The following is a 26,169-nucleotide window of genomic DNA, read 5'->3' on the forward strand; positions in this document are numbered from 1 at the left end:
AGAAGCATAAAAATACTTTGTAAAGTACTTTGTGGCAACATCAAACTTTTTAAACTGCTCCCCCAAAAAAGGGTTCAATATATAAAGCTAATTATTGAGAATGAAGTTAGTTTGAATGCTAGTTCAAAATAAATGCCCAGAAGTGTTTAAAAGATGGCAGAACACACTGTGGACTGATTAACACAAATACATTTAACTGAACAAGTGTATATATTTATATATATATATACACACACGTGCCAACTTCATTCGGCACAACTGTTTAACTCTGCGTTAATGCAAATATATAATCTGCGAATCAAATGTCAGCAACTCAGTACATTTAGGCATACAGATATGGTCGAGATGACCTGTTGAAGTTCAAAGTGAGCATCAGAATGAGGAAGAAGCGTGACTTTGAGAGTGGCATGGTTTTTGGTGCCAGACAGGCTGGTCTGAGGATTCCAGAAACTGCTATTATACTGGAATTTTACCACATCACCATCAGAAGCATTTACAGAAGACCATCTCTAAATGCACAACACGCCCTGCAGATGGGATACAACTCCTGTTAGCTAACAACAGGAAACATAGGGAACAGTTCACACGGGCTCACTAAAACCGGACAACAGAAGACTGAAAACATTGCCTGGACTGATGATTCTCAGTTGCCACTGCAACATTCAGGTGGTAGGAACAGAGGTCAATAACATGCTCTACCTTTTGAACACCAGTTACAATGTGAGCATGAACAAATCACAAACTCTTTTTTGTGATTGTCCTGATACTCTTCACTATGGGTTACAACCTTTGTTATAATAAGCTCACATAAACACCAGAGGAAATCATCTCTATATCAAAAGGACAATAAATAAAAATGTATGAAGTAGAAGTTACATTAGAAAAAACAAAACAAAACATGAAGCCACCTAGATGTTAAATCAAATACAAGTGACATATCATTGAAGTGTTTTTTTTTAACTTACCTGAGATCAAAAACACAAAATTAAAAAAAAAAAAAAAAAAAAAATCATATTCCTTTACAAATTCTTTTTTTTATTATTTCAGCATAATAGTAAGAAGCCTCTCCTCTGATTTTCATACAGTTGAAACTAATTGGATCACAAGGGTACATATTAGTTAGCCCATTTTACATTAATCATTGTAACATTTTTTTAGGAAGTTATTCTTATGCACTCATTTTCCTACACAAAATAATTAATATCAAGATCCTATCTTAACTGAGGACCATAACTCTGCATGCAAGACTAATAAAGAAAACAACTAATCTGTGATAGCTACTGTTATGCTGTTGTTCATCTAATACCATTATCAATATAATTTACTACAAATACCAGGGACTTTGTATAAGAAAGAAAACATTTTCTTGCGGTACTACTGCCTCTAGTGTCAAAAATCACCGAACATACTGGGCTCTCAACTGTACTGATCCAAATTGTTCTGTCCACCTTTCGTGTCAAGTTGAGGAGAAATAGGCTTTGTCTAAAACCTAAAATCTAGTACAGATTGAAGGACAAAAATATCCATCTCTTTTTTTGTCTTTTTTCCTTACACTCCAGTGTTTACAATTTCATCAGAATAAAAAAGGTCCTTGAAACAATCATCAAAAATGTGATGACAAACTCGCAGACAAAAAAAAAACAAAAAAAAAAAACAGAAAAACAAAAGCCTCCTTTGATCTGTCTGTAAAAAGAAGAAAAAAATAAAACCTCAATCTTACAACAGGATTCTATTGCATTTAACAATGAGAATACTAAAAACAGTGAATGACAAAAACGTATTAACAAGTGACGTCTACTATATATTGTATTGCCCTTTTGCCGTTTTCAGTATGTGCTCACACCAGAAGTGTCCCTTCCACAGATTGGGAATAGTGTTTCCACAGCAGAGGATTTCATTTCTCAAACTTGGCTCCTCTGCTCTTTAAAAGGCCAAGTCGCTGATAACAGAATCCCATCTTTGTGCGCACAGATTTGATAATCAATGGACCATTTAAAGAAAGCTTCTCATTAATACTTTTGGTAAAACATCACTCGACTCAGTCTTCCACTTCTCTGTATCGAACACAAACATCTCTTCATCCTACAATTCACAGACCCTAGAAAGCGCAGCGGGACTCCCATCTCCACAAGTATCATCTGGACCACTCACTATTTATCCGAATAAGACCGTAGTTACCAACAGATTATTCGCCCCAGTCTGCACTGACATTTCTGGGTTAAACAACAGGACGACGTGATCACAAGTTTACCAGTCACAGAAAGGAGCGTGTTTGAGAAAGTCATTAAAAAGCAGCAAAGCGGGCCCCGTGGGGCCACTCCTTGCTGTACCGAGTACTTTCAAAAGTTCAAAATGTAAAAGAAATCGCTTGTAACGCTATCATTTAGTACTACAATGACTATTTGTGTATCCGCAACTTAAGGCTAAACCCAAAGACGTGACGGGCATCCGTTATTCCACACCAACTGTATAGTAATGTCTGGATGAAAAAGCAGTTGTTAGGTGTGCGGCAGAGTCAAGCAGGTGTTGATCCTGCTGTGGCCTGCGACCAGCCAAAGCACCGCCGCGTGGAAAACAACGTAGCACGACTGTCTTCTCACACGGACCGCCACGCGCAATGGCCTCCTTTTTTTTAGGATTATATTCTGTGTTACACCATCACCAGTAACTATGACCCAAAATATTCAGTTATCACCATAAATATGACTTCTCAACAGAAGAGCACATTAGTCTGGTTCAGCGCCACTGAATCCATCCACATTCAGTAACCACGACAGCTTAAGGATTAAAAATAATAATAATAATAATATGATGATGATGACGACGAAAGGCTAGTAAATACATCTGATCCACAATAATAAACGGCCAAGAAAAAGGCAGATGAGAAAAGAAAACAACAGAAACATACTAAGGCCACAAGATTTTGTATACGCCCACTAATCTCACAAAGTGATCTGCACAAACATCACTGGACTTCAAAAGTGGCTAACCTGCATCATTATACACCAGGATCTATGCAGCATGAGCGAGCAGAGGAAATGTCCTGCTTTAGTGCTGCAGATCTCTATACATGTTCTGTATATTTACAGCTGAACACCACCACACGCCCTCAGTACACATGAAGGAGGGCTCGCCAAGTCTGCCGTCCTGTTCTGCCTCCTCAAATCAGAGAAACGCGTGACGCTCTGTGACCCGACACACGTTAAGTGCGCACCTCGTCGACTGCAGGTCGCACTTTCGTTTCTTGGAAGTCCTGGTTTTACAGTTATTGATATTAGTTTTATGTCACACAAAGTTACTCGGGTTTTCTCAGGATACGATGGTGACGGTGGCAAAAGACTGCATTTGAGCCAAATTCCAATTTACGTCAACACCTTGTTTTTCTTACAAAATAATCATTAAAACTGGACCTTCCGAGCTGAAAAAGCCAGGAAACATTTTATGCATCACATCAGATTTACACAGTAATAATAATAATAATAATAATAATAATAATAATAATAATAATAATGGTGATGATGCTTTCAATGACCTGTCTTTATGCTTAACACTGTCCGATACAAGGCAAGTAAACTCCGGTCTGTACATGAAATGCCAACATAGTTTCCTTGCTTTACCTGGAAGAAAAGTTCAGTTTTAATAACTTTAACCTGAAATGGCTGAAATGCTTTTATGATCTTTTCCAGGCCAAAGAGAATAAACAACAACAAAAAATTAGAAAGAAGCTCAAATAGTCTTCTTCACCACCTCATCACACAGTCAACCGTTTCCTGTCCGAGTACCACCAAATGCAATTTTTTTTTTTTTTTTTTTGAACAATAAACTTTTTTTTTTTTTTTGCAAAAATCAAATAGATTAAGTACAAAACAGGACCACCGTTTATCACAGAAAAGTCTCATCTTAAAAAATGGGAAGAAACAGAAACACAGTAAAAAGTCAACAAAACAAAACACAAATGTCCCGCTGTCGTTATTAATCCCAAGACTCGAGCTGCAAGATCAGTCTGTGCTAGAATGTGATGGCACTCTGCACAGAGCTGAGAAGAAACCCTGTGGCTTGTCCCGTCTCTGGAGGTGTTGTGGATCCAGGGAAGATGGAATGTCAGACCGCCAGTCGACCCGGAGGTGGATGCAGGGGGCTCCAGGTTGGGGGTGCCGGTGGGGGTTCTTGGGGATATGGGCGTGGTTCGCAACAGGGCTGGTTCTCTACTTTGGCTACGCCGCGCCCCTGGCACAACCGCCGATGTCGCAACAGTCGGTCTGTGCGCGAAAAGTTCTTCAAAAGATAAATATTAGACACGGTCAATTCAGGTCAATTTCGAGGTCATCATTTTAAAAATATGGTAAAATTAAAAATGTCAGAGTAAAATGGAACTATGAAGGAAGGAATTTAAACCATACATGATTACTCTAAACTCAGGTGTGTCAAAGGGTAAACAAAGAGTGGGAAATGCAGAGAAGTCCCTAATATTTCAATAAAGTGACTAACAATGTGGAAAAACAGTTGTTCCCTATATATAGACTTTATCCAGATGCAGTGCCATCAATCCATCCAAGTATTTATATGGCAGCATATTTTAGCATTTCTAGTTTTAGTGCATCGATACTGGCAAAGATCAAATCACTCGTGGAGAACCCCTCTTCTTTTTTCCTGTGCTGATGAGCTAGACCCATCTCTTCCAGCCGTGTTTTCCCCCCATTGGCTGGCTTGCTGACAGAGACACCACTGTGGCTTTCACTGATAATTGTATTTATGTCTGTATTAACGTATATATCTAGTTCTATCTTCACTCAAACCACAACCCCACAGCACGTGCTGCTTCAGTTAGCTCGCCACAGAGCAAAACAAGGACTACTGTTGCTAGGTGCAGTCAAAGGCGGTGGAGCTGGAGTTCATCTGCAGTATGAGAATCTTACCTCTTAAGAAAAATAACTTAACAGCCTGTCTAAAGGAACTGAAAAATCTGGTGGTACTGATACAACCCACTCAAGTCCAAATTTGAAATTCAGCACGTATGACACCTCACGCGTGTACTCTGTGTTTATTCATACATACCTGCTGGCACCGTTCACACTGGTAAGGCTTCTCTCCACTATGGACACGCTTGTGTCTCTCAAGGTGGTAGCGCTGAATAAACCTCATATCACACATGTCACAAGCAAATGGCTTCTCTCCTAAAAGAGCACACAAATACAAAGTCAATGCATCAATTTTAGCGTCTTGTACCAACAAACTGCGGGCAGATTTTTACTTACTAAATCTTTCTTTGCAGACTAAATTTCCAACACTTAAAAAAAACAAAAAAATTTAAAAAGAAAAACATCAGGAAAAAAACAAAACAAAACAACTCCCTTATTAGTAAATTTCAACAGTGAATTTTCAGCATCTGATAACTGATGTTCTAAAAAGGCCTCGTCATCAACTCATTATGTGTAGATCAAAGTGGAATTTCATGTTTTTGTGGCCCGGATGTACACATGATGGAGGGCCCACAAATTGGGGCAACTTTTCTTTTTTTTTTTTTCTTTTTTTTTGGAGACTGGTTCAACATCCCATCAAATGACTTGACAATCCAAACTCGAGTTTGTTGTGACCCAGTTATGTTGCAAGCGCCAGTGCCTTTCTCCGTAATAAGGGTACGGTAGAGGAACGCATACCCGTATGAGTGAGGCTGTGTCTCTCCAGGTGGTTACGCTGAATAAACCTCATGTCACACATGGAACAAGCATACGGCTTCACCCCTACACACACAGAGCAATATATTAGCCCTACCACTCACAAGTCCAACAAACACAACTTTCAACCTAACTATGCACTGTCTATGCACTCTGTACTTTATTTTTCAGACATAACGCCAAAATATTTAGACACTACAACTACACAGCTACGACCACTGGATAAACTAATAGACTTCAGTTAGATTTTAACATAATACAGGAGATAAACATTTTGAAACAATATCACCAAAGCCTGTCCTGTGTGTTGTATGAGATTAAAGTCATTGTGCACCAATAATAAATAGAATTCATAGTATTTGTTCCCTTTGAGGTTTACAAATTTGATGTTGGACCCATATCCCCTCTTTACTAATATTATATATATTTAACTAAGTTACTCATGTTTAGCTGAGGTTTTTGTCAATATGTAGTGTAACAAATACTTCACAAAACTTTAATAGATTACTGATTAAATTATTACAATCATAAATGTAAACATGTAAAATGAGGGTAGTTAAGGTAGAACTGGTAACTGGGGCTATGTTTCGCTCTAACCCTAGTTGTTTTACACTGGTTTGTCAGTGACAATTGGATTTTGTAACATTGAGTTATTATTAAAAAAATAAAATAAAAAAGGGAAAAAAAGTGGTTTCGACTTATTTTGTGGTTTAGGTTATGGGTGAGAGCTAATGCACCCATTACTGGGACACAGAAGTATCAGAATTGCCATTTCATACCTTTGATTAAAAAGAATCAAAGACTTTAAGGACAAATTACTAAAATGTACACAAAATGTGTTTTGTGTTCTAAACATTTGATTCTTGGCAATCTCAGGTATTGGATTTGGAACGGGGTTTGAAATGATTATGACCAAACCCTACCTATAAGGAGATTTTAAAAAGCTTTAAGCCTTCTCAACAACAAACTAAACCCAGAGTAACACCTGGTATTAGAACTTTAAATGTATGCAATCTGGACACATTATCTGTCTAATGAAATCTGATTCATAGACCTTTGGATTAACATTTTAGATTAATTGCATTTTCAATAGATAAACTAAATGATCAGTACTGCTCTTAATCGGGAAAACATGATTAAGTGCTGGTTCCAGGGTCTGTTTAAATCTCCTGGTATTAATACCAACCCAGCTACTGAGTATGTGTGCGTTTCTGTTTTCATCAATGTTGATGCTCTAAAGTTGAAATATCAGATTTTACTCGTTGACACAAGTTCTATGGGTAGTGAACAAAAAAGTACAGATACAAATGATGGGAATAAGCCTCCAACATACGTCAGGGCTCAGCCTTAGACAAAGAGTCAGCCATTTGGGAACTGCTCAGAGCAGAGTCCTTATCTCAACCAAGAGAACCCAGCAGAGGTGATTCAGTGCCTCCAGGACACTGTAGGCCAAGAGTTTCAGACTTGTCCATCCATGAGGAGACCCAGGGGAAGACTGAAGACACACTGGGAAGATTAGATGTCTTGGCAGCCTTGGAAACCCCTCAGGGTCCTTTGGCATCCAATTATAATACACAGGGTTTTCTTGATCTAGATAATGTATCCAGATACACATCACAACCAGGTTTAAATGGAGTGAGGGTGTTGGTCAGATATTCTGCAGTTCAAATATTAGATTAACCAAACACACTACAAAAAAATAAAGCGTGAACAATGGCAATTCAAACATTCGGAGCAACTAACCAAACCCCTAGGGGAATAAAATACTGTTTTAGATCCAAAGGTATTCTCCCTAAGAAGTGCTAAACGATGTGCCTACTTTATAACTACACAGAAGTATCCTTTATATTACACAATAAATAAAAGTCATCTACAGTACTGTGAAAAAGTTTGAGAAACTCGAGTTCTTAATATCTTTTTTTTTTTTTACATCAAACAATATTATAATTAAGGTGTCTGATTGGTCCAATTCATTCTTTAGTAAAACAACCCTAAATAAATACAGTTACAAAGAACTTAAGATCAGTGACAAAATGAACATCATGTTCTACAACAGATGCCCTCTACATGACCTTAACATCATGGAGATAGTCTGGGATTACATGAAGAGAGAATGCGCTGAAACAGTCGATACAGACAAGAAAATTGTGGCAGGTTCTCCTATAACTAACAGGCAGAATATGAAGTCCAAATCTGAACTTTATATGGAGTTACTTAAAATGAACTATTCATGGCATCATCTCTTAAAATAGCCTTGCTTTATTTTGACTGTCCAAAACCTTTGCACAGTACTGTATACAATGTGATAAGGGCAGGTGCGCGGACGCATACCCGTATGAGTGAGGCTGTGTCTCGCCAGGTGGTAACGCTGAACAAACCTCATGTCACACATGGTACAAGCAAAAGGTTTCACACCTAAATGCAAAGCATCAATATGTTAATTTCAAGTCTTTGAGCTTCTGTTTTACAATCCATCAATCAGTATTGTACTTTTAACATCAATTTACAATTGATGGGTTGTTAACCATGCTTCACTTGTTTAATCTAGCCAAAGATTACGCTCTAAATCCAATTAAGAATACATTAAACTGTTGTTCAAATTTCAAATCCACAGCTAAACACATCTCATGAGCTGATGATATCATAGTCCAAGATTTACGTACATGCCAAGATTTGTAATAATGTTTCCTTTCACAGATAATACAGGATAGCCTTGATTAAGATAAGTGCACTACTTAGTAAGAATAATAGTAACTGTCCCTATATTTAACATAATGAAAGTACTGTAGTACGGGTAAGGTGGGCGAACGCATACCCATATGAGTGAGGCTGTGTCTCGCCAGGTGGTAGCGCTGAAAAAACCTCTTGTCACACATGGTGCAAGCATAAGGTTTCACACCTAAACGCAAAGTAGCAATATTATATTACTTTACCTCAGTTTCCATGTTACCAATAAAAATCTAGACTATTATTCATTAACCACACATTTGCCGATGCATGCAAAACAAAGATGCCAAATGTTTTCTTCATGAAACACTAGACACCCACAAAAATCAGTTAATGGACCATTTTATCTATATAAATCAAGATATTAGTACTCCAAAGAGTTACAACTGAAGCTCTGGGTAAACTTTAATAAAGACCATCACTTTCTATAAAAGCATGTTCCAATATTAAAGTCTTAATACTAACTAAGCATTTTGCCAACAGTGATCTCTCCTTTTAGGCAAGTAATGAAATAGGATTTCACAAGAAATAAGATTCTCTGATTTTTCTAATTAGCCAAATGTCTCTACAATCCAGAGTTCTACAGTTAATTTTGTTTCAAAAGATGCTATGTGCTCAAAAGGGTGTCCATTATTTTAATTAGATTACTAGAGATGCACCGATTGACTCATGAAGGAGCAGAATCGTCCTTTTTCCAACATTGTCGGCCCAGACCGGCTCCCATACGTTGGGTTACTAGTGAGTTTCATGCATGCTTAATCAATTCACATCCATGGTCACAGCCACACGTTAACATGTCATTAGCATCTAAGTTCCTCACTGTGAGTCAAGGCACAAAGTTTGGCAAACTAAACTGGGGAGGATCACCACAAAAATGTTTGAGACTTAAATCACTTTGATCCCATTGAACATGAACGTGACTAAAGCTAGCCAGATCTCAGAGCCATCTGCAAACCAGGAGCCTCGGTATAAGCAACGATTTTAAGAGGTTAATATCAAGGGAAATTTTGGAGATAAGTGAAAAACACAAAAAGTCAATGACCCGTTATGTGGTGAAGTTACAAGGATAATGGAAAATGATGCAGGCCCTGACATTTGTCTTGTTATACAAATCTGTTGAACCCGATTTGTTTGGTAGGTGTGTACAGCAACCGGAATCTCCAAGAAAAATTGCAATCGGTGCATCTCTATAAATTCCCTATATAGCTATGCAAGATGTAAACTGGTGGTACTTGGTAATACTTGATATTGGTACAATAAAAGCTGTGTGACAGTGACCAATATAAAGTGTTATGGGCAGGTGCACTGACGCATACCCGTATGTGTGAGGCTGTGTCTTGCCAGGTGGTAACGTTGAACAAACTTCATGTCACACATGGTACAAGCGAAAGGTTTCACACCTAAATGCAAAGCATTAAGGTATTATTTTCAGACTCGTTTTTGTGTTCACAATCCATCAATAAGCAAATTACTTAATTTATTCAGAATTGATGGGTTGTTAACCACTATTATTAATTTCCTTTTTTTAAAGCTGTAACTTGTTGTTCATCCAATTCCAGTAAAGAATACAAACTGAACCAATTCTCAAATCCACAGCTTAACACATTACATGAGCTGATGATGTTGCAGTCCTGTATTTCCTCACAGTCACATAAAACGTTACAATTATGAACATAATGTAGGGTAGGATTCATCAACATCATTCTTCTGGCCACTTTAAAGTAACTAGCATAAACAGCTTACTCGTAACAAAATGCACATACAGTCTGATTTCAGTGAAATGGGTAAGGTGGGCGAACGCATACCCATATGAGTGAGGCTGTGTCTCGCCAGGTGGTAGCGCTGAAAAAACCTCTTGTCACACATGGTGCAAGCATAAGGTTTCACACCTAAACGCAGAGTAGCAATATTATATTACTTTGCCTCACGGTCTCTCCCTCTTTTTCCTTTATTTTCTTTCTTTCTTTTTTTTTTAATTTAGAAAAAAATATTTAAGCTATTGGTTATTAACCACACAGTGGCCAATTCATGCAAAACCAGAACTTTTTTTCCCCAAATAAATTTAGATTATAATTGCCAACAAAAATCAAAGCAGCAAAATACTGAATTATGGTTATCCTGTTGATTCTGACTGCTGACAGCTAACAAAAGACAAGAAAATGTTTATAATGATTTATACATGACATGTCCCCTAAATATAAGTAATAAGACAAACTAACTAAATTAAATGTGCACACTTGCTAACAACACATGTCATGGGCACGGTGCACGGACCCATACCCGTATGAGTGAGGCTGTGTCTCGCCAGGTGGTAACGCTGAAAAAACTTCATGTCACACATGGTGCAAGCGTAAGGTTTCACACCTAAACGCAGAGCATCAAGAGAATTATTTTTGATTCTCTACAACAGAGAAAAAAAAAATGTATCTATAATTATGCCTGATAAATTAAATGTGCCAGTGTGGATTAAATTGATATCTGTGGTTAATAACCAATGTCATACCCCTGAAGTAACTTACAGGGGTACAATCTAAGATGCTTGTTTCAAATTACAAACTTCCCAGAGGGGCTCTAAAGTTCACTTAAACATGAGCTGATAATGTCATCTAGCTGAAATTATACTTAGAATGAATCTTATCATAAACTGTGTCTGAATACAGATTTACAAGACTAGCTCAAGCATACACATGTAGCAGCATCCTAATTTTGTGACAACTTTAAGATTGGCAGACGCATACCCATATGAGTGAGGCTGTGTCTCGCCAGGTGGTAGCGCTGAAAAAACCTCTTGTCACACATGGTGCAAGCGTACGGCTTCACCCCTATACACACAAAGTACCAGCTTTAGCATAACAACACTCAACTGCCAAAATTGATCCATGTTAAACTTTACTAATTCCTTAGTAAAGTTTGGCTGCACTTATCAGCGCTTTGTTTAAACTGGAAATTCCAGCATGCTTTAATAATCTGTCATTCCAATTGAAAACAACATTTGCATCTCTGAATAATAAGGAAAATGCCCTGTGCAGAAAGTAGAATTAAAATTTTCCTAACCAAAAAACAAAAAAACCTATCAAAATGACAAAAAAAATATAGAAATAAAAAATTGGGGTGAAAATTGAAGTCCACATTCCAACTAGCACAACAAAAAGTTTTTCACACTATGTCAATGGGTGCTTCTAATCGTGTAATTTCAACATACCACATACAGGTTTTCTGGAATAGATTTGTTCACGCTGATCACAGAAGGTGTGACAATTTTAGGCAGTTGGCAAACAACTCTGCACAAGACATTAAGTTTGCACATTCATTTGCGGAGCAAGAATTAACAGGAAACTGCTCTGAAAATCATCATACAGAACCTATCCTAGCACCGAAGCACAAATTAACTTCATCTTCCATAACAGAAATCTGTAGTTTGGAAATATACAGCTTTTTTTTAAAAAGAGAGAAGCTTGTGTTAGTTCCTGACCATCACTTTGAATGTGAAATGACACGATTATGTGGGGGGGGGAAAACAAAAACACTGGCCTGGATAGTGGCAGTCCCGATCTAAGTAACATTCCCATCAACTGAAAAGACAATGTTTCCCTTAAAGTCCCCTCCCACTTCTTCCAACAAGGCCACAAAACATACACCCCTTAATTCAGTTTGTAAATTTGCACAACAATTCCCAATGAACAAATCTTAAATTCAGTATCAACATGTAAAAAACAAAAAAGCCCACTCATCTTTTAATAAAAAATTTTTTCATTACATCAAGATAATTGGCTAACTGTAATATTCAAAGCTGCAAGTAATATGACTCTTCTTTTTCTGTTCTTCCCCATACACACAGTTTACAAGATTTAATATAAAAAGTTGATACATACTTTAAATGATGCAAACAATGTCATAGCTGTCAATATCATCTTTTGTACTTTTGAATAAAAACATTTGTTGCAGACTCACCACCTTCATGCTCTTACTTTTTCTGCATTATCCATCATATAAATTTGAATCAAATGAAAAAGTCTCTTAACTTTATGCACATTGCATCAAGCAAAAATTCAATTATATGCAACTGTCTCTGACTGGAAGAAATTTGTTTAACATTTAAACCTATTTTCTGCATATTCCAGTGAGTGGGGCCAGTGGAGGTTTGCTCGGTGACGCAGCGGTCATGTCAGTGGGGGGATCCAGGGGTTTCTCTGTGAATTTCACATTCCCATGGCAGCGTGCTAGGTGCTTGCTCAGATTTAAAGTTTAATACTTCGCTGTTGAAAGAAGTTTTCTTCCCATGTAGAGTGTACAGCGGACGCTAATGTTTTTGTCACTTTTACGGAATCAAACTCAAAGTAATGTCAGTACTTCCAAGCTTTAAACGCTGCATGGTCGTACTCTCTCCATATTATCCATTGTTGATCTACACATGTCTGTTGCTGCCACGGACGTCGTGCGCTTGTACATCATTGTCATGAGACACTCTCACAAACAAAATCACAGTTTAGTAACGCAGGCTGCTTACGGGAAAGTAACAGTAATCTATTTACTTTTTTGCAATAGTAATCCCTTACTTTACTCATTACTTGAAACCCATAATCGGATTACAGTAATGCGTTACTGCCCATCTCTGCCGAAGTATCAAACAGAGTTACCACAATAATTGTTAGGTACACATAATTATGACTTTAATAGCTAAATAAACACTAGAGACTAGAGTGGTACTGAGTTTTCACTTTATAGTCATCATGTCATTTCATATACAAAGTATGGGGGAAATATTACTACACAAATTCTTACAGAAGATCCTTACAGGTAGATCATGACAAATTAGCATTTGTCAGAAAAGTGATAGAAAGCAACACAAACTCGAGTTTGAAGCAGCCACGTAAACATTATTTGTGGGCACATGCAAGGGGAAAGTCAGGGTGAGAGGGGGGCAAGATTTAAAAAGCGAGGCATACCTGTATGAGTGAGACTGTGTCTCTCCAGTTGGTAACGTTGTATAAACCTCATGTCACACATGGTGCAAGCATATGGCTTCACTCCTAAAGACAGCACAACAACATCAGATGTATTTCAACACAATGGTGAAAGTGATGAACACCAAGACTTAAATAAATGACAAATTAACTATTGTAGCATGCCTTTTTACTGACAGACACATTACACTGAAAAGACTAACAATATACGGACATTAAAAGGCGTATTAAGAAATCAAAAATAATCAAAGAAACAGATTTTTGCATGTTAAAGTTTGGTTGAAACTTGAGGATTACCCACTAAAAAAAAATAATTAAAAAAAAATCACCAACATTTAGTTTCTCCAGATGTGGGGAAACAGGTAGTTGCAAAAGACATTTTATACTACCAATGTCTGCAATTTAAAGGCTTTTTAGTGTAATGTATCTTTCATTCAATATACAACAGTCAAGAATAACCATGCAATAGTGCCATTACAGTGTTAATCACAAAACAAGGTAACTGACAGAGTCACTTTTTCTGTGGACAGTTTTCCAACAAAGCCTAAAAGCTCTATTAAACATTGTTTTTTTTATGAGGGGGAATTAATTTACCAACAATGTGATAATTATAGTATCATATAAGACGGTGAAATCAACATAAAACAAATGAGTATAAGGTTTATAAATATATAAGGTTTCACAGTGAAAGTGGAACAATTAATCAAGCATACCAGTATGAGTGAGGCTGTGTCTTGCCAAATGGTAACGCTGGAAGAACCTCATGTCACACATGGAGCAAGCGTATGGCTTCACCCCTAAACGCATACAGTGTGAAATTTTAGGGGGGACAAAAATAATAATAAAAAAAAAAGTTCTCATGAACTATGTGCACAAAATTTGTCAATCTACATAAACTAGTCAATATTCATGACCAGCTAATTCTAAACATACAAGACAGAAAAATGTGTCACATAAACCCTAACAGCAGTTAGCAAATACAACGTATACAACAGAAAAGACAAAACTATTCATTCTTAACGTCTAACAATCAAGAATATGTAGTAACAAAAATTACAGCTTGCTTTGTGTCTGTCGGGTAGGTGATTCACACACATACAAACAAATATCAACAAGCCCTAATGATGTTAAGTGAGAGGGACAAGTAAAACTTAATACCCGTATGGGTGAGAGTGTGTCTTGCCAGGTGGTATCTCTGGAAAAATCTCATGTCACACATAGAGCAAGCATATGGCTTCACCCCTGCACACACAGAGCAAAATCCTTTGAAAATAATAGTAATAACAATAATAAAATAAGCACAATGAATTCAAGGACTCACTTATATAATGTATCCAGACATGCCAAAAGCAGTGGCACCAGTACAGTGCCACACTAAATGCACATGTCTAACATTTCATAATCTGTTAACATGTCTGTAATAAGGGTGGGCGGGGGGAAAACAAACAAACAAAAAAAAAAGTATTTTGCCAAACTTAAAACTTTTCATGCCAACATGCTTTTTGAGAGCCAAAATTGACTCAAAGTACTCATCAAGATGACTGTTATTGTAACATTGAGGTAGAAAACTGAAATGCACTCCTTATATGCCTCAACAGTTAAAAATGCTTGATGTTTATGAGTATTTGGTCCTATAAAAAGGAGTGGCCTGCAAACTTAAAATTGGGTATTTGGGCACCAAGACAGCAAAAAAAAAAAAAAAAAAAAAAAAAGCAGACCCATACCCGTGTGAGTGAGGCTGTGTCTTGCCAAGTGGTAGCGTTGGAAAAATCTCATATCACACATGGAGCAAGCGTATGGCTTCACCCCTACACACATAAAAGTTTGTAAATATCAGCTAGAAACGGCATCAATTTTTAACACATGACCACAACTCTTCCCTTAGAATAGCTCTTCTTTTTGTTTCACATATTATACCAATCGGCCTGAGAAGCCAATGCACAATTTAGATTTAGCAGTGGTTATAGGAACTATGACAACACTCGACTTATTTCAGTGAAATTTGGAAAAAAACAAAATAAAACAAAACAAAAACGGTATAAATGTACAGATAAAGTAGAGCTTTCAGCAGGGGAAAAGCTGAGGTTTTTTTTTTTTTACATACCCCTACTATGTATGCAAGATTTCAACTAAAGGTTTACCACTTTTTCATCCTCCTATTACATGTCTGGATACATCCTCATGCTCTTCAACATGTTATTTATTTATTTTTGGGGGGGCTGGAATCCTATTCACAATGCACGAAGGTAGAAAGCTAAGACACTTAAAACACGTCTACCTAATGAACTACGGTAAGCAAACGCATACCAGTATGAGTGAGGCTGTGTCTTGCCAGATGATAACGTTGGAAGAACCTCATGTCACACATGGAGCAAGCGTACGGCTTCACCCCTACATACACAAAGTATCAACATATTAGCTAAGACCTTCTTTCAAAGGAAGGCATCAAATTACTCAAGACTTTGGCAGGCATTTCATATTCTAACCAGGCTTCATGCAAACAGCGATTTGTTTTACATCCCATGAGTAAAAGAAAGGGGGGCAGCTCATTTTCAAATAAACTGAATAGCACTATGGGGGGGAGAAAAAAAAAAAAAGCAGCAACAGGGCATAAGCCATACATGTCAGCAGCGAGACAACTAGTGAGCGCGATCACACCGGCCAGCCGAAGCACAAACATTCTCCAAAGTTAACCATCACTCGTGGTAACAAAGCATTTTTTTAGCAAATGGTTTTTCTCACACAGTGCACATTGATTCCATTTACAGCAAAATTAAGAAAACATGTTGCTAGATGCGCGCTTCTTCCTTGCACACCAAAGTGATGGCCTGCAAAAGCTTACAATCTGCTTTCTGCCATAAAGTTACAAGAGACGCAACTCAGTAACTGTATGAATGTTATTGTAAAAAAGCAAGGCAGTTACAGCTTAGAAACATGAAGCCCTCAGCCATTAGTTTACATTTAAAATGTGGACATCAAAGGACTATTCCCATAATATACCATGGCCAAATCAAATCAACTACTTAAATATGACTTTTCTCATACAGTTAACAGAAATGTGAAATTTAGGCAAAACAGTATTTTCACATTACTGAAATGTCACTTTTCAAAGAAGAACAAAAAAATACTAATTGAACTCTTGAATCTTCGTTTGTAGATCAACTAAGTCAATTATCAATAAGTAATAGTCAGTTTTTTGATGATTACTTGGTACACAACTATGCAGCTATACACAACAGCTGATGGCAAGCTTTACTCATTTTGCCCGAAGTGAAGCCGCAGAAAGAGTATCAATCGGGGATTACACTGGCTGTGTGTGATGACTTGACCTCTAAGGGACGGCCAAATTTGGGGGCTTCAGGTAACCCCAATAGAGCCCCAGTTGTTTGAGTCAACACTTCCTGTTTCGTGCACTAGTTGTTCTTTAGAGATTCACCACAAAAAATAATAATAAAAAAAAAAATGTACATACAATTTAAAAAAATGTTAATAAAGTGAAATTATTCTCAGATGACAGTCATTTATTTTTAAATTTCATTTCAACAAAGGTGTTGTCTATTTTGCTCTTCACAACGAGCACTTACCCAAATACAGCTAAAGTTCAAACATGACAGATCAAACCCTTGGAACACATTTGGAAACTTCAAATGTTTGGACAACTTTTTTTTGGTACAAGAGTCTTGTCCCTTGGCTAAAAATTGCATGAATGAAGATTTTTGTGCACAGCAATGGTACAAGAGGGATTATGTACTTTGACAAGTCCACCTGAGCAACTTTGGGCAATGCTAAATGCTAAGATTTGTCGGTGTATGCATGTAATTTAACATTCTGATGTATACTGAAGTGATTCAAGCGTTAAATGATTGAAATAAAGCAAATCAAATGCTGATGCATTTTTGTACCATGATAAACTTTCCCTTTCCTCTCTTCTGAATATATTAAAATTCAGTCCTTTCATGGTATAACAAATACCCTAAAGAGCTCTTTAAACAATGTGTTCAACACTTACTCAAAAGTTCAATCCCACAAAAAAATGTTCTCCTTTTACAAAAAAACAAACAAAACAAAACTATAAAAAGGCCGTTTCCCAGCTGCATGTTTACCTGTAAGCTGTTTGTGTCTGATTTTAAATGCATAAATTTTGATTTCAGAGAACTGATTTTAAAAGTTAAACTGGGTACGGTAAATGGACGCATACCCGTATGAGTGAGTCTGTGTCTCTCCAGGTGGTAACGCTGGAAAAACCTCATGTCACACATGGAACAAGCGTACGGCTTCACCCCTACACACACAGAGCATAAAATTATTAGCTATTCATTCTAATAAATAAGCGATTATGTTAGAAAATAAATTATATAATATATAATGTAGAAAACAAAGAACAGATGCAATTTTGCCACAAAGTGCAAGTGGTTACTCTTAAAGATTATTGGTGAATTTTTAATTAAATTTATAAAATGGGGGGAATAATGGGGCAGCAGCTCTGAAGAACAGGTTTGACCTGCACATAGTGCATACTTTAAAACAATGAGGTTTTTAAAAAAAAATCCAAGTTTTTTTTAAATAAAATCCTCAGTTTATATTTTATATAATTAAAAACAAAACAAAAAACACAACAACAAAAAAAAAAAACTAAGAACATAGTCCTTTGATGTCCATGCAGTCATTTTTACTACATATAAAAAAAGAATTGTATACAAAAATTATTTAAATGATTTTAAACATGCACAAATAACTATGCATTGCATGTTTTGCAGTCTGTGCTTTCAGGCATTCAAATTCACAGAAACGGGTCCACAGGTCTAACTCCACTTTTAAGTCCACTATCAAAAAGTCTTAAGAGAACTGTGGGTGTTGTCATTTAGAAATGTAAGAATATTGGGGAGGAAAAATAATAAATAATTCATCTATGTACCGATACTGCTGGTTTCTAAACAACCGTTTAGAGAACGTTTACCAACATATATCTGCTTCTGAATTGAAACTTGTATAGGAACTGCATGCAAGAAAGTCTTGGCAGATATTTGGGAAAAAGAAAAAAAAATAAAAGGATGGTGTAGAAGAAAGGGTAGTCAAATGTGGTCTGTTGTACTTGTGTTCCATCATTTTGCACTGTAACATGTTGTACTGCATAAGGTAACATCAGAAAACTTGGGTATATCTGCCATGAAGAAGTTTAAATTTAAAAAAAAAAAAAAAAAAAAAAAAAGACCAAACTATGTTAAGACAAGTGTATCAGACAGACATCTTGGGAGGATCAAACAGCACTGCACAAACAAAAGTCCAGATCAGAAATGCTTATCTTGCTAATTAAAAAGGAAATACAGCCAAAAGAACAAGTCTAAGCAAAGAGCCAACAAGTTGGAAACAAGACCCAACAAATCAGTTTGAATTTGCACAAAGTCACAACACAGACTAATTTCCTGAGCTTTACCAAAATATAGATGCTGTATGCAATTATTTGGCTATTCATCTGTTAGATAAGCCATCTCGTTTTACACACCTTGACTTCACCTTACTACTGCTATGTCCTTTTTTCCTCTGTTTCTTTGCTGTTTTAATGGGTTGAGCAGTGGTGGTAATTATTCGCTAAGCTTCTAAGCTTCAAAGCTTTGGTAGTAATTTCAGCCTCCACAAGACCTACAGCTGAACTCTGCTTCAGGGTTACGGTAGAGTTAGCCAAAATAAACTAAAAACAAAAACACATTTTACTTTATTAGAATAACATAACCTGGATTTTAGACAAAAATGAATTGTTTAACAGCAATACGGTGTACTTACAAAACTGACTAATATACACAGGCGTTTAATTTTAGTCTTTGTAATTTGGTCAAATTTGTAAGCAAGAAAGATTCTGCTGTGCAAGTTTATTGAGTGAAATGGACTGTGTTATGTTTACATGTTTACAGTTGTAATGTTAAAACAGAAAACTACTAAAATGTATCTTAATATTTACACACAAAAATAAAGGGAAAAAAGTGCAACTAAAGACAACGAAAAAACCCCACTTTAAACACTAAATCTAACACTGAGCACAGAGAAATGTATCATATTTTCTGTTAGACTAAATTAATATACATGCTAAAATTTTGCAAATACTTCTACAACTGATGCTGATCAAAATGTAATCCAGAGGGAAGAAAACTTGTTATAAATGCTGAAAAAGTAAGAGTTTTTAATAGTGGACTCGGGGTTATTGGACCACACAGTATTCAATTTCCCACTGTAAACTTTCCAGTTATTGGGAACACATAATTATCAGACTGAACATTTTGAGGTGAACAGATTTTGGGAGTGGCTTTGTTGGAAATTACTGTCCACTGACAAAATGAATCCTGAGCATCTGTCCATTGACTTAAGTGACAGACTACATAAGTAGTCAGACTTATGTAATATGGGTACGGTTAAAAGACGCATACCCGTGTGAATGAGGCTGTGTCTCTCCAGGTGGTAACGCTGAATAAACCTCATGTCACATACGGCACAAGCATACGGCTTCTCCCCTAAACCGAAGAGCACCAGTTTTAGTTAAAGTCCCCACAGATACCGGGTGGCTGTGAGGCAAAAGCTATTACCAAACAACGTTTTAAGCAGGCCATTGCAAAACTTCACAGTCGCTGCACACTCCTAGACTCAGTATAACTCAAGCTTTCAAAGCCTCTTTTAACAAGTCATTCACATATTTAGGCAATAAAGGCTGTCCTGGCCTAACTGCACTTGAGCTGTTCCAAACACAAACCATACCTGTATGAATGAGGATGTGTCTTTTGAGGTGGTATCCACTCCTAAACGCTCCGTAACAGTGATCACAAATAAAGTTTTTCTGCACTTTGGATGATGGACCATTCTCATCGCCACCTGCGCCCTACGGAGAATGGTCAAGAACAGTGGTTAAACAGTTTCAATCCTACACCTTCATTGTGTACTAACATTTCAGTTATACCCCCAAAAAAGCACCCGTCCAACTGATCAGAACTGGATGATATTCTAATTTTTGTGAAATGTCAGCAAGTGCAGTCCTATAGCTATTACTCTCCTAAGATATAAAATGGGAGTTATTTATAACCACTAATCCTTAAAATCAGCAGTATGAATGAAGACAACATGAAAGGTTGTTTTGTTTTTCAAACTACGTCATTTACATCTGAATTGACAAAATACCCCACAACCCCTTCCAATGGCCTAATGCCCTCATGTTACTGCTCCCCCTGTTATGCACACAACTGCAGTTATTGTGCTCTGCTCCACTCTGCTCCCCTCCCCCTCTTTCCTCTCCAGAGATCCTCCACCCCCTCCACATCTTCCCTGAGCTCCTCCCCCCACCCCCACACAAACAAAATGTGCACACGAGAGATCCAAGTCAGGCGCACTCGAATAAAGTTAAATGCTTTAACTACAAAATATGTACAAAGCGGCTTGGGCGCATTTTCTGCAGTGAGCAAAAATGAACAGACGCAACAGAGACAATTCCCTATTTAGCAATCAGAGCCACTGACCTTCCCTCCCCTTCCTTCTTGTTCTCTCACTTTACAGGGCGTTACTGATTTCCTGTTCTTTTTTTTCTGCTGCATGTCCTCGTTGGCCCTCATCTCTTTCTCATCCAGCAGGCGGGGAGCTTGGAATTCACCTTCCTTCCGGATAAGCTACCAAGCCAGACAAAAAAAAAAGAGAAAAAGTTAATCGTTTCCTATTTTTAAGAATGGGTTAAAAGTGCTCTCTGAGACAAAAACAGAATGTATGGACATTACTGAGCTGAAATGATGCAGTTTAGCCATTATGTCCATTTCTGCCAACGCTGGCAGCAGAGGTCGGTCACATATAACAGTTGAGGTTTATATTTTCTAATTTTAGTTAAACCATTACATACTTTAAAACCATTTGGCATACCTTCTGATGGAGAACTGATAAGTGCTCTTTAATTTTCTGGTAACTGCAAGTTTCGTTTGCCAAAACAAAAAAACTTGTAAGTTGTGGAAGACAAAGGAAAATGGGCTAAAAAGGGAACTAACTACGCACCCTTGAGTATAACTTGTTAGTGCTTAGGTTAATCCCCTTTTCTATCCCAATTCCAATTCCAATCTATATCCAATCTAAATTATAAGTTAAAATACTAAACAGAAAGCAAAAGTTGTTTTAAACTGGGAGAAATCACAATAGGATGTCCGCTTACATTCTGAATTTCATAATTCAGAACTGTGCCAAATGTTTACACCCTTCACAATATCAGTAACACAACATAAAACAGCCCAATTTCCACTCCACATTTCCCACGTGGGTCCTAACCAAGGGTGGACAGCTCATTCCAGATGGGAGGATCATATGGCTCTGAGGAGCACGGTCAGGTCCCTCTCTCTGCGGTGGTGCATGGCCAAGTGGAGCCATCATTTTTTTGGGTGGAGCGGCCATGGAGCTGGCCTGCATCAGGGCCATACTGGACAGGACCGCTTCGCAGCCAAGCAGCCCCGCCTGCAAAGAAAGAGAGTTAACAACAACACTTTACCAACCACATCAACCATTTCAACAAATTAGCAGTCTGCAATTTCAAATAATCTGCATCTAAGACAATACTGCGAGTAGCACGCAATGTGCTTTGGCAGTCATCAACGACAACATCCTGAGTGACACAAGACTGCAAGGAAAGTTATTTGTCACCACTTTGGTGTTCTTAAAACAAACCCATTTCATATGGTCGCGGACTGAGCTGCTGGGCAGATGTGACATTGCTGTTGTATATGTGAGCGCAGGGGCAGGGGTGGGGACAAGGTCATCCAGAGATCCGTCAGTCAGGATGGTCGGGCTGGTGGGAAGCCACACCCACCTCACTCATCTAGCATTAAAACTGAGGAAGAGGAGGATGTGGATGAAACAGACAAACATTAAATTACAACAGCAGCACCTGCTGTCTTTACCGTTACATATGCCAAAGAAATATAATACAGAAATGTTTCTCATTTGGACAAATGATTGGACTGATTTGCATAAAGGGTTTACTAACTGTGGCTAAGATTTACTTACTCATGCTATATTTTTACCTTACATCTATGTTTTTTTCCCCATTTTATAATAAACACGCCAAATCATGACTGGGATCAGATATCCTACTCATCTCACTGCTGAGGCAACACCAGCAAAATACAAGAAAAAAAATCTGCTGTTTAGTTAACACAACAAAAATGTGTTGCTTGTAATTTGCACAACATTAACAACACTCCTATGATTGCAAGAGATCATTAATATGGGTGGGCATATTTACAATTCTAATCTGTTTTGTTCCCAGTTCTGCATATTAGATTTGTCTGTGTTGAGACATTAGTGTGGAGGTGAATTTAAGAGATATGCATATAGCATAAATTTTACAGTAGCTTCAAGTACAATGCATGCAAATTTATAACAACTAAATAGTCTTACACATTTTAAGTTAGCATCACTTCATTTATGTGCAGCATATAGAAGCAGCATATGCTGCATAGGTTGTAAGGATCGTAAAGCTCCGTGTTTTGAGAACCATTTCTGTTAACCTACTAAATACTGTAAGCCTAGTGCACATCAAATGATAATTTTTGGTGTATGTATTTGGATGAAGTTTGGTTATGAAAATTTCCCCACTAGTTCAAAAAAAAAAAAAAAAAAAAAAACAAGCTCTGTGCCAACAATCTAAAAAGGCCCACTTTGCTCTAGGTAATATATACGAAACTCTTGTAAGGCATCATGAAAGGTCATTTTTGGTCTAGCTGGTTTCAATTTGTGTAAAAACTTCAGGTCTTCACAATTAAGTATATATTTGTGCAAAAACAGAAACTTTTGAAGATGGGCATACTGCAGAGAAACTACAGCAGAGTCAGAGAAATCACATTTAAAAATACCAGGATGACTGATGAGACAATTAACATGTCCAAACACTTAAACATGGGAAATTCTTAAAAAAAAAAAACATCATGTATAATTTGTAGTACAGCAAATATGTTAAGTACGAAAGGTAACAAAAGAAAAAAAACGTGTAAAATACAAACCAGAATTCAACATTTAATAGCACAAAAGAAGCAGCTGCGTGGGTGCGATTCTATCAGGGGAGGTTATTATTTTGAAGGAAATAACTCAGATTACTTGAATCCCCTTCTAAAGTACAACTTGGGGTGATATCATGGAGAAAACCCTAGCTGTTGTGGAATATATATGAGTGAGGGTGATTATTAGTGTGCTGTTGGGGACTAATGCAAAAGTGCTTGCAATGCAATAAATTATAAGGCTAAATAAAGTAAAAAATCACGTAAAGTTCTCCGACTGCACCCACGCTGATCGTTTGCATTTAAACGTGCGTTTTGTATTTTTAAAAACGAGGTTTGTTAACTCGAATGTTACGAGGAGGCCATTAAATTACCGAAAGAAACACTGCTCGGTCTTGTGAAGGGGTTCTCATGGGGTTTTGTGTTAGTTTGAAGGATCGTTGTTATACTCACCATTATACGGATTAAATGCTACGCTTGTGCGACACTACAAAGGTTAACCGTGGCCAGCAATGTTGTTTTACACCAGGTTTTCGCCATCGGCGTGGGTTAACTAAAAAGGGCTAACGTTGCTAGGAAAACAGACAGCTAGCGAAATGCTAACATCAGCCAACACTGATTAAAACACTACACGAACACGTCGCGTAGTTATTTTCAGTTTTTAGTACCTGTGTTTTGTGATGGCGGGGAAAATTAAATGAGCCAATATTAAGTTGCTCTGAATATAATATAATTTATTAGCTTTACCGACGGGTGGCCTTCAAACTACCACCCAACCCATCATTAGTTCTGCTGATGCTGGAACAACCTAGCTAACATCAGCTAGCCATCAGCTAGCCGCTCGCGGGCGCCCTCGCCCACTCTAATGTTACTGCCAGTAATCGAGCAAATTTTGAAGCCCACCTGGTCACCGATGTAACACAGCTGCAATGCGAACGTATATATCTTGCTAGATTTATGTATTAATATTATTATTTTTACACAACGACGCTTCTTACGATATAAGCTAAAGCGGTTCAAGACAAGACTGAGTAATAAAGGCATTCGTGATGGCCGTCGCAGCGAGTGCCTCCCCCTCCCGACGAATAAGCTAACATTTGTTAGCGGCCTAGCGAGAGCTAACATTGACGCCGTAATTTTATGCAAACCCCCATTTGCTCTACTACCACACGGTGGATTTTGCAGATAAAGCTACCAGACCGCTTAATGCACATTTGGAATCCGCGGTGCATCTGAGAAGAAATGAGAATATATTTACCTACCTTTCTGCTTCACTCGCCCGACGTTTTCTGTACCGTCTAGTTTACAAACACAGGAAACGCCACAGGATGTAACCCACTCCCCCACACAGCAGCAAAGCCTCCTCAAGCGAAGAGAAAAGGGTCATCTTCTATCAGCTCCCCGTGAACAAGAGAGCCTTGGCTCGAAAGGGCGGACAAAAACTCAGTCCATTTTCATAAGTGGCGTGGGGATTTTGACGCCCACTCCACACTGTTGTGGCTGTGTGTTGTGGTGCTGCTGGTCTCTCTGAGTTTGCAGCAGATACAGACTACGACTGAAGAGACGCAGACGAAAAGGAGCGAGCGCTTAAAATGACAGAAAACAGGGACGTGCACACAAACACCAGAGGGTTATAGTAGTAGCTCAGTCTGCTGCCGCTTCTCACATGCTTGGCTGAAGTGCACATGGGGCCAAATTAATAACCATCACTAGCCCATTACTATTATTACTGTGGACGCTGCAGCTTTTATTCCTATATATCAATTTTAGATTTGGTGACGTCATTGTCAGTAGTGTAAGGATCACTGATTCCTTTTAGTCAGTTTCATTCTGCACTTTGAGCCTTTCTTTGTATTTGCTTTACACATTAGCCTGAATTAAACACATTTCCTCTAATTAATCTATATCATTTGGTGATTAGAATAGGCTATGATTATTTTATTTGCCATTAATAATGTAATGCTGGATATCATTGATTACTTATTGGCTTTTATAGTTCATCGCATCTTGTAGCTTGTATCATAAAACTAGCCTTACTGGTAATGTAGGCTAGTGTAGGCAGGACATTTTTGGAAAATTATTACCTTTTATTAATTTGTTAACTTATTTTGGCACAACACCTAGGATATTTTCTTTCTCATCCCTGTGATGTGTTCATGGTGCAGATGTAAGGTAGCGGTTGTGGTGTTTCAGCATCTACAGTAGCTGGCTACAGAGGAGGAGTTTGTGTTTGCTCCTCCTCTGTAGCTCCTCCTCTCCTCGCTGTATTTCCCAGGGAGAGAGAAAAAACCCAAAACAAAACCTTAACGTGATACATTTTAGAAATTAAGATGCACGCAAGACAAGACCGGAGAGGAAGATGAGTGTTACTTTCAAAAGAAAGGACTGCTCAGCAAGTGAACGTTTAGTGAAGCGGAAATTTAAAATCAGCAACAGCTTTGTTGGCCAAGACTGTGTACACATACAAGGAATTGAGCTCCTTTTTTTTCCTTTGCTCTCAGTGTAAACAGAATAGACAAACAGTGGAGACTACAGCAACACAGCAGCATGACACAGACATTAACAGCATGTATGGGATATTCATATGTTTAATGGTGCCAAGTGCAAAGATGTTGGGATAAATTGTGGAATAAATAAGGGTGAGTAGCTAGCTACTATACATACAGTATATACACGGGGACAGTCTCATGCATGTAATTTCCTATTTAAATTTTTGTGTTTTTAAAGATAGTGCTTTTTTATATGATGTGTTATGAATGCTAATTCCGTGGTATTTAAAGACAAGGTTTCGTGAAAGTA

The 26,169-nt window shown here is 37.7% G+C and overlaps 1 protein-coding gene across 13 annotated transcripts; it reads right to left on the reverse strand.

The window, feature by feature from the left end:
• Window positions 1–1,020: 1,020 nt before the first annotated feature.
• On the reverse strand, window positions 1,021–24,973 carry znf740a (zinc finger protein 740a). Of its 13 annotated transcripts, none has more exons than XM_063474264.1 (21): window positions 24,633–24,972; window positions 22,043–22,205; window positions 21,650–21,832; window positions 20,863–21,009; window positions 20,111–20,231; window positions 19,786–19,869; window positions 17,565–17,648; window positions 15,674–15,757; window positions 15,091–15,174; window positions 14,525–14,608; window positions 14,080–14,163; window positions 13,349–13,432; window positions 11,141–11,224; window positions 10,683–10,766; window positions 10,208–10,291; window positions 9,719–9,802; window positions 8,491–8,574; window positions 8,007–8,090; window positions 5,658–5,741; window positions 5,056–5,174; window positions 1,021–4,275 (listed from the first exon to the last, which is right to left on the reverse strand). In XM_063474264.1, the coding sequence occupies exons 2-21, from the start codon at window positions 22,085–22,087 to the stop codon at window positions 4,102–4,104; spliced, it is 1,965 nt and encodes a 654-aa protein (XP_063330334.1). In that variant the 5' UTR covers window positions 22,088–22,205; window positions 24,633–24,972; the 3' UTR covers window positions 1,021–4,101. The 13 variants fall into 13 exon arrangements, with proteins under 13 accessions (XP_063330334.1, XP_063330335.1, XP_063330336.1 ...); XM_063474265.1 differs by having other exon boundaries at window positions 24,629–24,972; XM_063474266.1 differs by lacking the exon at window positions 24,633–24,972 and adding an exon at window positions 24,274–24,616.
• Window positions 24,974–26,169: the final 1,196 nt, after the last annotated feature.

The sequence above is a fragment of the Pelmatolapia mariae genome, linkage group LG5 (genome assembly GCF_036321145.2).
Source record: "Pelmatolapia mariae isolate MD_Pm_ZW linkage group LG5, Pm_UMD_F_2, whole genome shotgun sequence".
Taxonomy (NCBI): Eukaryota; Metazoa; Chordata; class Actinopteri; order Cichliformes; family Cichlidae; genus Pelmatolapia; species Pelmatolapia mariae.